The sequence below is a fragment of the Notamacropus eugenii genome, chromosome 5 (genome assembly GCF_028372415.1).
Source record: "Notamacropus eugenii isolate mMacEug1 chromosome 5, mMacEug1.pri_v2, whole genome shotgun sequence".
NCBI lineage: Eukaryota > Metazoa > Chordata > Mammalia > Diprotodontia > Macropodidae > Notamacropus > Notamacropus eugenii.
The window spans coordinates 61344178-61356878 of NC_092876.1; the positions used below are offsets into that span (position 1 = coordinate 61344178).

Consider the following 12701-nt stretch of genomic DNA (forward strand, 5'->3'; position numbering starts at 1 on the left):
TTTGCCCTGAGGAGGAATTCTGCCCTAAGAGCCAAGGGACAGAAACTTCCTGCAGGCTGTCCTAATTGGCACACAGCTTCATTCTCAGAGGGACCCAGGTTGGCATCAATCTGCCTGGTGGGGGGAAGGGTGGCTCCAGGCACGGATGGCCTCTGTCCTTCTAGACACCAAGGCTGGTCCTTGAATCTTTGGGGAAACAGAGCATAAGTGGGAAGCACAGAAAGCAGGGAGAGACAAGCCATGACAAAATTTCTCAGAAAAAGAATTGGGGAGGTCAGTGGGCCAACCTCATCCTAGCCACCAAGGCTGGTCCCTGAACCTCTGTGGAAAGGATAGTGTAGTAGAATAGAAAGGAAGCACTAGTGGGGGATGGGAAGATATAAAAAGGGAAGGGAGAGAGACCATGGCACAGGTTTCTAATAAATAACAAGTATTTGTTAAGTATGTCCTATATTCCAGGTACTGAGCTAGGTATCTGAGAGACCGGGGTGGCCCCTGGTACTATTCCACCCTAAACACCAAGGTTGATCCTGCGCCCACTAGTGGAGCAGGCAGAATAAGGCTAGGTGGGGAGTATGTAAAGTAAGGAGGAGGGGAGATGAGGGAGACCCACACTGGCACAGCCAGGAGAGAGGGTCAGGAGGCTCCTGTCTCATCCCAGATCCCTGAATCCTCTAATGACATAAGGAAGAGAGAGAGAGAGGGAGGTAGCTGGTCCCATCCCACTCACCCAGGACACAGTGTAGTCCCTGAGACATTCCTAAAACAGACAGGGGAGAGGTGGGGGAGTTCAAAGGCAAAGGGAAATAGCAGATAGGAGAAAGGGCAGCAGGTCATTGCCTACACTAGTCTGATCCCCAGCATCTTGTTTAGGGGATATGGAGTAGGGAGAAGAGAGGCAAAAAAATTCAAGATACACTCTGGTGAGTATGTGTGTTGTGGCTTTGGGGGGAAGTGTCTGGGCTCTTTCCCTTCATAGACTACTCCTAGGAATGAGGGAGTCTGCACAAGGGGAAGGGTGGGGTGGTTCAGTAGGCAAGTCCAGGGAAGTTGATCTGTGCAGGGAATGGAGGGCAGCGTTTAATCCTCATATTCTGTTTTTCTCTCTAGGTGGCTTCATACACTTGTGTGACAACTGAGAAGTTACAACTTCTCTGGGTCTCAGTTTCTTCAGTTGTCAAACGAGAGGGCTGGCCCCCCAGCTGGAAATCTATGCTCCTATGATCCACTGATCAGTCCTTGGGGTTGGGGGTGGGGGGCAGCTGCATGGTAAGGGGCAAAGGGACTGGCGAGCTGCCTACCTGAATGCCATTGGGGTACACCTCGCCCTCCCCGAGGGAGTCCACCAGGTCTTCCTCATCCAGCGTGGCCCGCTTGTAGGACGACATCTGAAACAACAAATGCAGAATCGAATCCCTCAGCACTTCCATGGCTTCTCCGAAGGCGGGGGGTAGGGGCCCAAACCCCAAACTCGCACGGCCCGGCCCAGCCCCAGCGCCTGCCTGGCCCGGGGCTCACTCACCCCCAGCGCAGAAAGCGCAGCAGCGAGCGCAGCGGCCACCGGGTCGGCAGCCGGGCAGGGGCTCCGCATGTCGCTGCCCGGGCTCAGGCCACCCGCCCCGCTGGGGCCGGGAAGGGCAGGGCACGGCAGCCCAGCCAGAGCGGGTCGGGGGTGGGGCAGGGGCAGGAAAGGGGCGGTGCCGCGCTGCCCACCCCCACCCCCCGCTGAGACCCCGCCCCCCCCTCCCCCCCAGCCCAGAGAAAGCCCAACGAGGCCGGCCTGGCACGCCTGGCTCTGCCCCGCTGCGCTCCCTCGTCCCTGCTCAGCCAGAGGCCCGGACAGGGCCCGAGCGTGGCTGGCCCCCCGGACCGGGCAGGACCGGGCAGGGGCACGAGGTACAGCCTAGGGGGCTCCTCTCTCCAGGTGCCCAGAATCCACAGCTTTCTCTTGCTATGGCGCAGGAAGGCCGGGGGTGGGCTTCTGGATTAGCGAACTGTCCCAGAAAACTCCCGAAGTACGTGCCTCCCTCCCTTTCTCCTTCTTCTGCCTTTCTGCTCTCTCTCCCTCTTTCTTCCCCCTGTCTTTCCATCACTTTCTCCCTCTTTCTCCCCCCTTTCCTCCTCGCTTTCCCTCATTCTCCCCTGTCTTTCTCTCTCCCTTTCTCGGGTCTTTCTCCCTCATTTCCACCTCTCTTCCTCCCTTTCCCTCATTCTCTCTCCCTTCCTCCCTTCTCTTCCTCCCTCCCTTTCCCTTTCTCCTTCCTTTCTTCTGTTTCTTTCCTCCTGTCTTCCTCCCTTTCCTTCCTTCTTTCTCTCTCCCTTTCTCCCTTCTCTTCTTCCCCTCTGCTTCCCGATAGAGGTGGCAGGGTCATCACAGTGCCATCCCAATGGCATCCACACTCTTCTCTCTGCTTTCCTATCCATCTTCCACAGGCAACCCAAAAGCATTTTCCTAAAGCACAGGTCTGACCACAGCATCAATCAAGAAGCATTTAAGTGCCTACTGTGTGCTAGGTAGTGGGATTCCAAGACAAAAGTCAAGCAATCACTGCCTTCAGGAACCCACTTATCACTTGCTTTCCACCCCCAAACCCTCCCCCACATTTTCAATAGTACCCTAATGCTTCTAAGGAAAAAAATACAAGCAACCTGGAATTCAAGACTTCATTTTCTTTGACCCCTAGTTTCCAAAGAGCATCTCAAAGGGCCCTTCCAGCTCCAAATCTCTAATCCTATGAGTCTCCACAATCTAGCTCCAGCCTATCTCGTGGCAGCACTATTTCTCTGTATTCCCCTTCAAGAGCTCTGTTTCAGGACACAGTGGACTCCCCCTCCCCGCCCCCACACTCAGTCGACATCTCCTGCCTCCCCTCCTCTGTGCCCCTCTACCCTGAGCTCAGATGTTGCTGTGAAGCCTCTGGTGATTCTCCCAGCCAGAGCTCTCCTCTGCCCTCCCTTCCTGCCTTGTTCACACTCACCCGTGGAGATGTCAGGCCCTCCCAGGAGTATGAAAGCTCCCTGGAGGTAGAGACCACAACCGGTCTGGCTTTGTAGCCCTACCCTTCTACCATACAGGGCTGGGGGTGAGTGGGGGAGGGTGTGTGTGTGTGGGTGTGTGTGGGTGTGTGTGGGTGTGTGTAGGTGGTGGTGGGGGCTCTCCAGCTTCAGACAGGTTCAAGTGAACTGAAACCAAGGCTAGGGCTCCAGCGGGAGTCATCGGGGAACAGAAACTACCAAAGTGGAAACCCCTGGGGTGGGGAAAGGAGAGGTAAAGAGAGAGAGAGAGAGAGAGAGAGAGAGAGAGAGAGAGAGAGAGAAAAGGAGAGAGGGAGGGAGAGAAAGAGAGAGGAAGAGAAGGGGAGAGAGACAGAGAAAGAGAGAGAAAGACAGAAGAGTGAGAAAGGACGGAGAGAGAGGAGGGAGAGAGAGGGGGAGAGAAGAGTTGAGGGAGAGAGAGAAGGTCAAATAGTCCTTGCCCTCAAGGTACTCAGTCTGAGGGAAATGACATGGAAATGATGAAGTACATAAAAGATATCTGGAAAGTAGATGGAATATAATCTGGAAAGGGAAGACAGCTGGGGGTGTTGATGACGAGAAATGCTTCTACAGAGCGTAGGATTTGAGCTGAGCCTCGAAGGCAGCCAGGGAAGCTTGAAGGCAGAGGTAAGGAGGAGAGTAAAACAAGTATATGGGGACACTGAGTGCAAGGGTACAGAGACAGGATACAAAAGCAAAAACAGCTCCTGCCCTTAAGGAGCTTATAGTCTAACTGGGGATGATAATGTATTCTGTAGGTGTGTATATGGGCAAGTCACTTAACCCCAATTGCCTCATCCTGGGCCTGGGGTCAGGAAGACCTGAATTCAAATCCTGCCTCAGACGCTAGCAGTGTGACCCTGGACAAGTCACTTAACTTTGGTTTGCCTCAATTTCCTCATCTGTAAAATGGGATTAATAATAGTACCTACCTCCCAAGATCAAATGAAATGGGATGATATTTGTAAAGTGTTTTGCCACTTTTAAAGTGATACATAAATGCTGGCTATTGCTGCTATAAAGCACTAGGTAGGAAGAAGGGGAAGGATATATTTAGAAATAAAAAATAAGTATGTGTTTGTGTATCATGTTCTGATTTGTTATACGATTTCTTTCATTTATTTTAGTCTGACTACATAGCATGACTATAGTGAAAATATACTCAATAGGAAAGTATATGTAGAATCTATACAGAATTGTATGCAGTCTTGGGGAGGGAGGGGGGGAGCGGGGGGTAGGTGGGGGGGATAAAATCACAATTGTATGGCAGTGATTGTTAAACATTACAAAATAAAAAAAAATAAATAAAAAAATAAAAGAAATAAAAAATAAAAATCAAAGATATTTATCAATAAAATTTTAAAAAAAGAAATTCTGCGCTTCCGAGTCAGCTTTGCTTCCCAGGCATTGTTCTCTCTCACCCTCACAACAAAAGCCTTCACATTACCCGGACACTTGTGACTGAGGCCCAGTCTCAAAGTCACATTCCTATTGTTTAAACCCTTGCTCCATGACTCACTGCCTGTGATATCTCACACAAGCCACTTTGCTTTTCTGGGTCTCAGTTTCCTCATCTGTAAAATGTGTGGTTGGGTTCCAAAGGTCTCTTCTGAGGTCCCAGTCAGTTCTAAGTCCTACAAAGTCTGAGCTGGTCTCCTCAAAACATGAGAGGCCAAGGAACGTCAGGTAGGCTTGGATAGGGCCAGAGAGCACGCCCTTCCTTGCCATGTCCGGGTTTGCTAATTTGTTTGTTTCTACCTCATTATAAATGCACAGAGCAACATGTGGGTTTACTATTATTTTATTTCATATTTTGCATATTTATTTGATTATTTGTTCTGGCTGTTGGTTGTTTACAATTTAAAAAAAAACCCAACCCACAATGTTAGTGCCAGAAGGGGCATTAGAAATATTAAAAAAAGGAAAATTCAAATCTGATCCCTTCTCTTACAGCAAACTGAGATCCAAGGAAGTGGTTTGTCCAAGACCAGAGAATAATTAGAAGTGGAGGCCCATGGGCCACCCTGGCCCACCTGTCTCTTCCTCTGGGGTTCTGTACTATACTCTGGGGCTGCTCAGCTTAGCAACTGAGAGTATTGCAATGGAAAAAATACCAGGTTTGGATTCAGAGGACCCCGTTTCAAATCCTCCCTCTGTCAGTAATTCTCAGGGCACATTGCTTCTCTGCTCAGAAAACCTTCCTCTTACCTCCCCAGTTAATTTCAGTCAGGTCAAGAGTATTTATTAAGCACCCACTGTATACCAGGCACTGTGCTAAATGCTAGAGCTACAAAGACAAGCAAAAGTCAGTCCTTGCCCTCAGGAAGCTCAGACTATAATGGGAAGAGGACATAAAAATGACTATAGCCCTATAAAATATCTATAGTTAGATATAGCTAGACACCTACACAGTATAAATGAAAGGTATTCTCAGAAGGAAGACTTTTAATGCTAAATAGAATTGCTGAAGTTTGTCCTCAGCCTTCTGGCTTCCTTCAAGTCTTGGCCAAAATCCAACCTTCTGCAAGAAGCCTTCCCCAGCCAGCTCCCCTAATGCTGGGGTCTTCCTTTACAGATTACCTCCAATTTATTGTGTATATCACTTGTATGTGCTTGTTTTATTCATGTTGTCTCCTCAACAGATGTTGAGAGCAGGGACTGTTTTCTCCCTTCCTTGTATCCCAGCACTTAGCACAGTATTTGGCACATAAGAAGTGCTGGTTTGCTTTTGGACTTGACTTGATCCTGGAGGTGATAGGGAGCCACAGTAATTCCTTGAGCAGGGAAATGACAAATTCTTCTTTAAGAAATCTCTATCGTCTGACCCTTCTATACCTTTCTAACTTCCCTTCTGGAACTTTACGTGAGCAAAACCCAAATGCCTGCTCTGTCTCCCCCATGTGCCCCATGGCCTTGGTTCCTTTGCACTATGAATTTCTACCCATCTTTTAAAGACCTACTCCAATGTCACCTCCTCCAAGAAGCCCTCCTGGATTTCTTCAAAGCAGGAATACTATTCTATTTCAATACTCACTGTTTGGTTTTACACCTCTCAGATGGGTCTTGGCAAATATCACAGTGAACTGTCTGTGTCCTATCCCTCTACCGGGCTGAAATCCCAAGGCTGCAAGGCCTGGGTTTTATCTAAACTTTGTCTCCCTTCTCCACCCCCACCCTCACCCTTAGCACGCAGAAAGCCATAGATAAACATCTGATGCAGGAATGAATGAATGAATGACTTGCCCAAGGTCACACATGGCTAAGAAGTGTCAGTCAGGACTGAGTTCAGGGCTTCTGCTGCTCCATCTGCCTTGGGACAGAACATTATACCCTCTTCCCTTCTCCTCCCCCCACCCCTTTGTTTCTGAAGTGAAAGTGGCCCGATGCCTAAGGGAGAAATCTGCCTTGAATTTGAGGTAGGTGCTCAAAGGAAAAGAAAAGGCTCAAAGGAGACCAAGGAAAATCACAGCAGAAATAGCTCCCTCCTCCTCCAGACTATTTTGGCCCTTGGTTACCCAGAAAACTGATTAAATCCAGACCATGTGTGCAGAATGCTGTGCCCATCCGTGGAACTGTCTAGTGTTGAAACCAAGGGTGCTGAAAGGAATCACCAACATCAAAGGCCAAGGGGGGAAGAGAGCTTTTAAATATTTTAAAGGGCTGTTATTCATAATAACAGGGTGCACTTCTAATGGACCCCAAATGTCACTGAAGAATCGGGCTGTTTTGTGCCCTCAACTCCACCCCCTCCCAATCTGAAAATACCCTTGTGGTTACCCAAGGGAACTTACTGAGGGAGGGGTGAGAAGATTTAAAAATCTTCAGGGGTGTTAAAAACAATAAAGGCTGACTCCATACAAAGGGGATCAGAAGGTCTTAGTGGACCCAAGCTCAATACGGGTCAGCAGTGCTATAACGCTTTGTGATCTTAGGCTCCATTGTGAATTGCCACCATAATGTAGGTGAAAACAGCCCCCCAAAAGAGCAGAATTCAGAGTAGACCTGACTGATGACCAGTCTTGATTCCAGAGAACTAATGATGAAACACAGGATTCCCTCCTTCCTGTAAAGATGGTGACCTACAAACTCAAAATGTTGCATCTGCTGCCAAGACTCAGTCACTGTGTTCATTTGTTTTGGTTAGCTGTTTTCTTTGATATGAAAGAAACTGGGTCAAAAAGGTTATTAGGAAGTAAAAGTGGAGTTATAAATTAATTAAACTGAGAAATTAATGAAGAAAACATTAATAAAACAGAGAGCTAAAGGTATCAGAGCAGGACTAGGGAGGTGAAGTGTCACTGTCCTTTATCCTAGAGGTATGCCTAGAGCACACCTGAAGAATGGCATTTGATTCTAGAAGGCATGGTTTAAGAAGGACAATCATGAGCTGGGTGACATCCAGGAGAAGTCTACTAGGACGGTGATCAGACTCCATGGGAACCACCTGAATGAAGTAGGAATGTTCAGCCTAGAGCACCGACATGTGTCTTCAGGTATCTGAAGGGCTGTCATAGGAAAGAAGGATTAACATTGCCCCAATAGGCAGAAAGAACGAGGCAACATGGGAGCAAGTTACAAAGAGATCCATTAATGTCAGGAAAAACCTCCATAACCATTGGCACCATCCTAAAGAGGAATGTGCTCTCAGGAAGGGAGCAGACTCTCTCTCACTGGAGGTTTTCAAGCAGAGGCTGAGAGAGGGATAACTGTTCCAGTAGACAGTGGAGGGGGTGGCTGCTAAAGCCCTTTCTGACACTGAGAATTGGTGATATGATTTTTAATAAAGGTTCTTAATCTGGGATCCATGAATTTTAAAAAAAAGCAACCCAAACTATTTCAATATAATTGTTTTCCTTTGTAATCCTACGTGTTTTAAAATTCTACGAATTTTAAAACAAAATTCTGAGAAGAGAGTCCTTAGGCCTCACTAGACTGCCAAAGGGATGAATGCAGGATGTCAAAAAAAAGGCCCTTGGACTAAAGTTTCTTTTCTTTTTAAAAGAATGCCCTCTGCCTCATTGTTGCCTTCTGTTTTCATATTCCACACATTTCAGAAAATGTTCCTTCTCCGTCCCCATGCCAGCCAACCCTGGCTTTGTTTAACCGTGAAAGCACCTGCTGGATATTTTTAAGGCACTGTTCCCTTCTGGGGGGAGGAATGTAATCCATTTCTGTCCCTCTGGCATGCGGTGGGGGTGAGATCCCTGAATCAGGGAGGATGGGGGTGGGGGCAGCAAATTCTTATCATTTTCCTGCCTAAAATGCAGTTTTATGGGTTCGGACCTCTGAGGGGCATCTGAGATTGGTTAGCTCAACTGCCTCATTTCACAGAAGAGGAAAGAGAAGACCCCAGAGAACAAGTGATTTGTGTTTCAAAACCAGAAACCAAACTTGGCAATTCAGGCTGCCCCTGGATAGAAGGTGGTTATTAATGAAAGACAAAAACAAACAAACACAAGAGATCTGAATAAGCAGCCAGAAGCTCAGGGCGCCAGCTCAGGGTCACATGTAATTAATAAATACTTGTTGAATGACCGAAGCAGGCAGCTGGCTACCTAGGCCAGAAATCTTGGGGTTGTCATAGGAGTCTGCAGGCCCCAAAGCCTACTACTCGTTTGCTCAGAATCAACCCACCCAGGCAGGTAGTTGGAGAAAGTTTATCTACTTAGCCTCCCTCTGACTCAACTGCCCAGGGGCAGCCAGGAGGAAGAGGAGCTACGAGTTCTGGACTCAGCATGTTCAGGTAGGTCTCCACCTCTCACTGAGGCCTTCTTCGCTGACTCACTTGCCTGCCCTCTGTTCTCCCAGCCAATCTCACCCACCTCAGTTCTCACCTGCCCCTGAACAGAGACAGTTTATACACACCCCAACCCTCCATTCCCACCCCCACCCCTTCCATGACTAGCTGGGGATTACCCAATCTTGGGCACACTTATATACAAATACCATCATCCGTACTCTTCTGAGACCTCTTTGAATAGTATTGTGAAAATAGGGTGAGACTCAGAGAGGGAAGACTATCTATCTGACCTCTCCTTGTCTGTCTTTGCTGCCTCTGCATGTGAATCATGCTCCTTAACTGTGGTTATCTCCAAGGCTTTGCTCTGAGCCTTCTGTTCTCTCTCTCTCTCTCTTCTCCTAATACCTCCCATGAGTTTCAATGATCATCTCTCTGCAAATAAATTTCAGATCTACAATCAAGCCATCCTCTCCTGAGCTCCAGTCCCACACCACTGACTCTCTTTTATACATCTCTGACTACATGTTTAAGGTGTACCTCAAACTCAATACATCCAAAAGAGAACACAGTGCCTTTCCCCTTCCTCATCACTATAAAGGACACCACCATTCCACCAGCCACCCAGGTTTAGCAAGTCCAATATAGTCAGTCAGTCCTCACATATTCAATCAATTGTCAAGTCTTGTTTCTGTCTCCAGGGCATCTCTTCCATCCACTCCATTGTAGATACTCAAATAGCTACCCACCCTAGTTTGGGCCCTCACCAACTCTTGCCTGGACAATCAAAATTGCAATAGCCTCCGAGGTGGTCTCCCTGTCTCAAGTATCTCCCCAATCCAGTCTGTCCAGATGGCAAAGGGATTTCCTAAAATGCAGCCTGCCCCATGTCACTCCTCTGCTCCAGAAGCTCTGGTGGCTCCCTAGTAACCTCTAGGATCAAACATAAATTCCTCCATTTGGTACTGAAAGCCCTTTGCAGTCTGGCCCCAACCTACTTCTCCAGAATTATTGAACTTTTGTCTATGCACGCTACGGTCTGGTCAAACTGACCTTCTTTGTCATAAATGACTCCTCATATAATATCTTTGCACTGGTCGTCCCCTATGCCTGGAATGCACTCCCTCCTTATTTCAGTCTCTATACAAAGCCTGCTTCCATTAAAAATTATCTTGTATCTTTATCATTGTTGTTTGGTTGCTTTTCAGTTGTGCCTGATTCTTCGTGACCTCATTTGAGGTTTTCTTGGTAAAGATTTGCCATTTCCTTCTCCAGCTTATTTTATAAATGAGGAAACTGAGGCAAACAGGGTTAAGTTACTTGCCTGGGAACACATACCTAAGTCTCTGAGGCCGGATTTGAACTCATGAAGATGAGTCTTCCTGACTCCAGGCCAGGCACTCTATCTCCACTGTGCTACTTTGTATCTATATTGTACATATACTCTCTTTGTGTATATGTATGTATTTTCTGCCCTGGCTAGACTGTAACCTCCTCAAAGACAAGAGGAGTTCTTGTCTTTGAATTCCCAGGACCAAATAATGTTGCACATCACTGGAGCTTTATAAATTATTGTGGATTGACTGATAGGAGTTCCTACTTGGACGTTTGATAGTTTTGTGACCTTGGGCAAGTCTTTGAACATTCCTAAGTCTCGGGTTTCCACATCTGTAAAATCAGGGGGTTGACCTCAATTGCCTCTAATATCCTTTTAACCCTATTACCCACTTATGCATGGGTGGGGAACCTGTGGGCTTGAGGCCACATGAGGCCTTCTAGGACCTCAAATGCAGCCTTTTGACTGAATACAAACTTCATAGAACAAATCCCCTTAATAAAAGGATTTATTATGTGAAACTTGGACTTTGTCAAAAGGCCACACCTGAGGACCTAGAAGGCCACATGCGGCCTCCAGGCTGCAGGTTCCCCACCCCTGAACTCATATGCCAGGTACTGTACCAGGTGTTGGAGATAAACAGGTAACAAAAAAGTCCCTTAAGAAGCTTACATTCTACTTGGGGGGCAGGTATCTCATATTAACAGATAAGTAAACACAAATAATAATGAAAGGCAGTGTGGCTAACTGGTTAGAAGGCTAGCTAGCCTCTGCTAGAAACTGGCTGGGTGAACATGGGTCACTTAACCTCTCTGTGCCTTGGGCAGCATTCTAAGGCCATAAGTTACAAAGGGGTTTCCAAACAACCTCTCTGGATGGAGGGAGTCAACATGGGGATGCAAACCCAAGTCCAGACCTTCACCAAAATTATAATTCAGGGGTGGGGCTGGTGTGGTGTACATTCTTGTGTTGATCTTTACAAGAATCTTTTGAGGTAGGCAGGGCAAAGAACAAGGACAAACATGGAGTGGTGGAGAGAGCTTGGGGTTTGGAGTAGCAGAGCTAAGGTCCCATCTTCAGTCTTTTGACTCTCAGTCCAAAACACTTTCCACTCTACCACCCTGCCCCTCTCATGATAAAAATCTGTTGAACTGAAAAGAGTGGGAAATACTATATTAGTTAATAAGAGTCATCCTTAACAGAGGCAGCTCCCACATCAAATTCAGGGTTAATGGTGCTCCACTATGCTTCTAGAACACCTGAACAAATGCGCCTTTGTTCCTGATCTCCCTACTCTGTGGAGCTGTCCAACAGTGGAAGGGACTGACTTGGTATGTAGTGAACCGTCCATCACTGTAGGTCTTCAAAAGGATACTGGATACCCACTGGTTAGGATTGTTGTAGAGGGTATTTCTGTTTAAGTACCAGTTGGAATGGAGAGCCTCTGAGATATATGACAACTCAGAGACTCAAAGATCTGTCTCCAAGCTCACTTCCTCCTAGAAGCCTTCCCAGATGAGCCCCACTTTGATTACTCTCTTACTGTGCTTGCCTTCGGGAAATTTGGCATTTATTTTGCATTATGATCTTTTGCACTCACTAGTCTTCACAGACCCTAATGACTAACAGCCCATTATACCAGTCCCTTCCAGAGAACCAAAATAACAACAATGGTCTCACTAGCATCCCCGGTAGCACCTGGGGGAAGCAGCAAGGTGCAACATAGTAGGCAATTAGCCTCTGCTAGAAACTGACTTGCGTGACCTTGGGCCAGTCACTTAATCTAGGCCTAGAGTCAAGGAAATTCATCTTCCTGAGTTCAAATCCGGCCTCACACACTTACTAGCTACGTGACCCTGGGTAAGTCACTGAACCCTGTTTGTTCCAGTTTCCTTATCTGTCAGGTGAGCTGTGGAAGGAGATGGCAAACCACCCCAGTATCTTTGCCAAGAAGATCTAAAGAGTCAAACACAACTGAAGTAACTCAACAGCAACAATAATAAAGAAAGCCAGGGATGTCGGGAGGCAGAGTATTCCAGGCCTAGGGGGACAGATGAGAAAATGATGGAATGTCTCACTGGAGGAAGGGCAAAGAGGCCAGTGTTGATGGACTGAACAGTGTGTGGGGCAGGGATGAAGGGGGATGTCATGTGTGAGAAAGCTGGAAAGGTGGGAGGGGGAGCTGAGATGTTAAATGGCTGGCCCAAGGTAATGGAGGTAGAGGTCCTGAGGCCCCTCTAAGTTAATGGTTCCCATTGGATCAAAGAGTCTGAGGACTTGGTTTACAGGAACCCAGCATCCATATCGTGGTGGCTTTCTCCCTCCATACTGCAGATCAAAAGTGGGCAGACTGACCTTTGAAAGACTAGGGGGAGCTATTACAAGCGGATAACGATAGGAACTGGGCCTGATTTCCTCAGTACTACACTCCTTCTTCCAAAGCATCTCTGCATCTTAAGTCTTAGAGAGTAGCCTAGAGCATGGAGAAGTTAAGTTACTTGGCCAAGGTCACACAGGCAGAGTATGTCAAAAATGAAACTTGAACCCAGGTCTTTCTGACTCTAAAGACCAGCTCTCTATCAAGTATGCTTG

The 12701-nt window shown here is 47.4% G+C and overlaps 1 protein-coding gene across 3 annotated transcripts in view; it reads right to left on the minus strand.

Moving 5' to 3' along the window:
• The window catches only part of ECE1 (endothelin converting enzyme 1), a 173702-nt gene that overhangs the window by 87668 nt on the left and 73333 nt on the right, over positions 1 to 12701 (minus strand). For 2 of the 3 annotated variants that reach the window (XM_072609196.1, XM_072609192.1), the window contains exons 1-2: positions 1523 to 1658; positions 1302 to 1388 (exon numbers count right to left, since the gene is read on the minus strand). In XM_072609196.1, coding sequence (XP_072465297.1) covers positions 1302 to 1388; positions 1523 to 1591 — 156 coding nt within the window. In that variant the 5' untranslated portion in view covers positions 1592 to 1658. Of the gene's footprint in view, positions 1 to 1301; positions 1389 to 1522; positions 1659 to 12701 lie in introns of those variants that run through there. The other variant, XM_072609194.1, reaches the window with a different exon arrangement.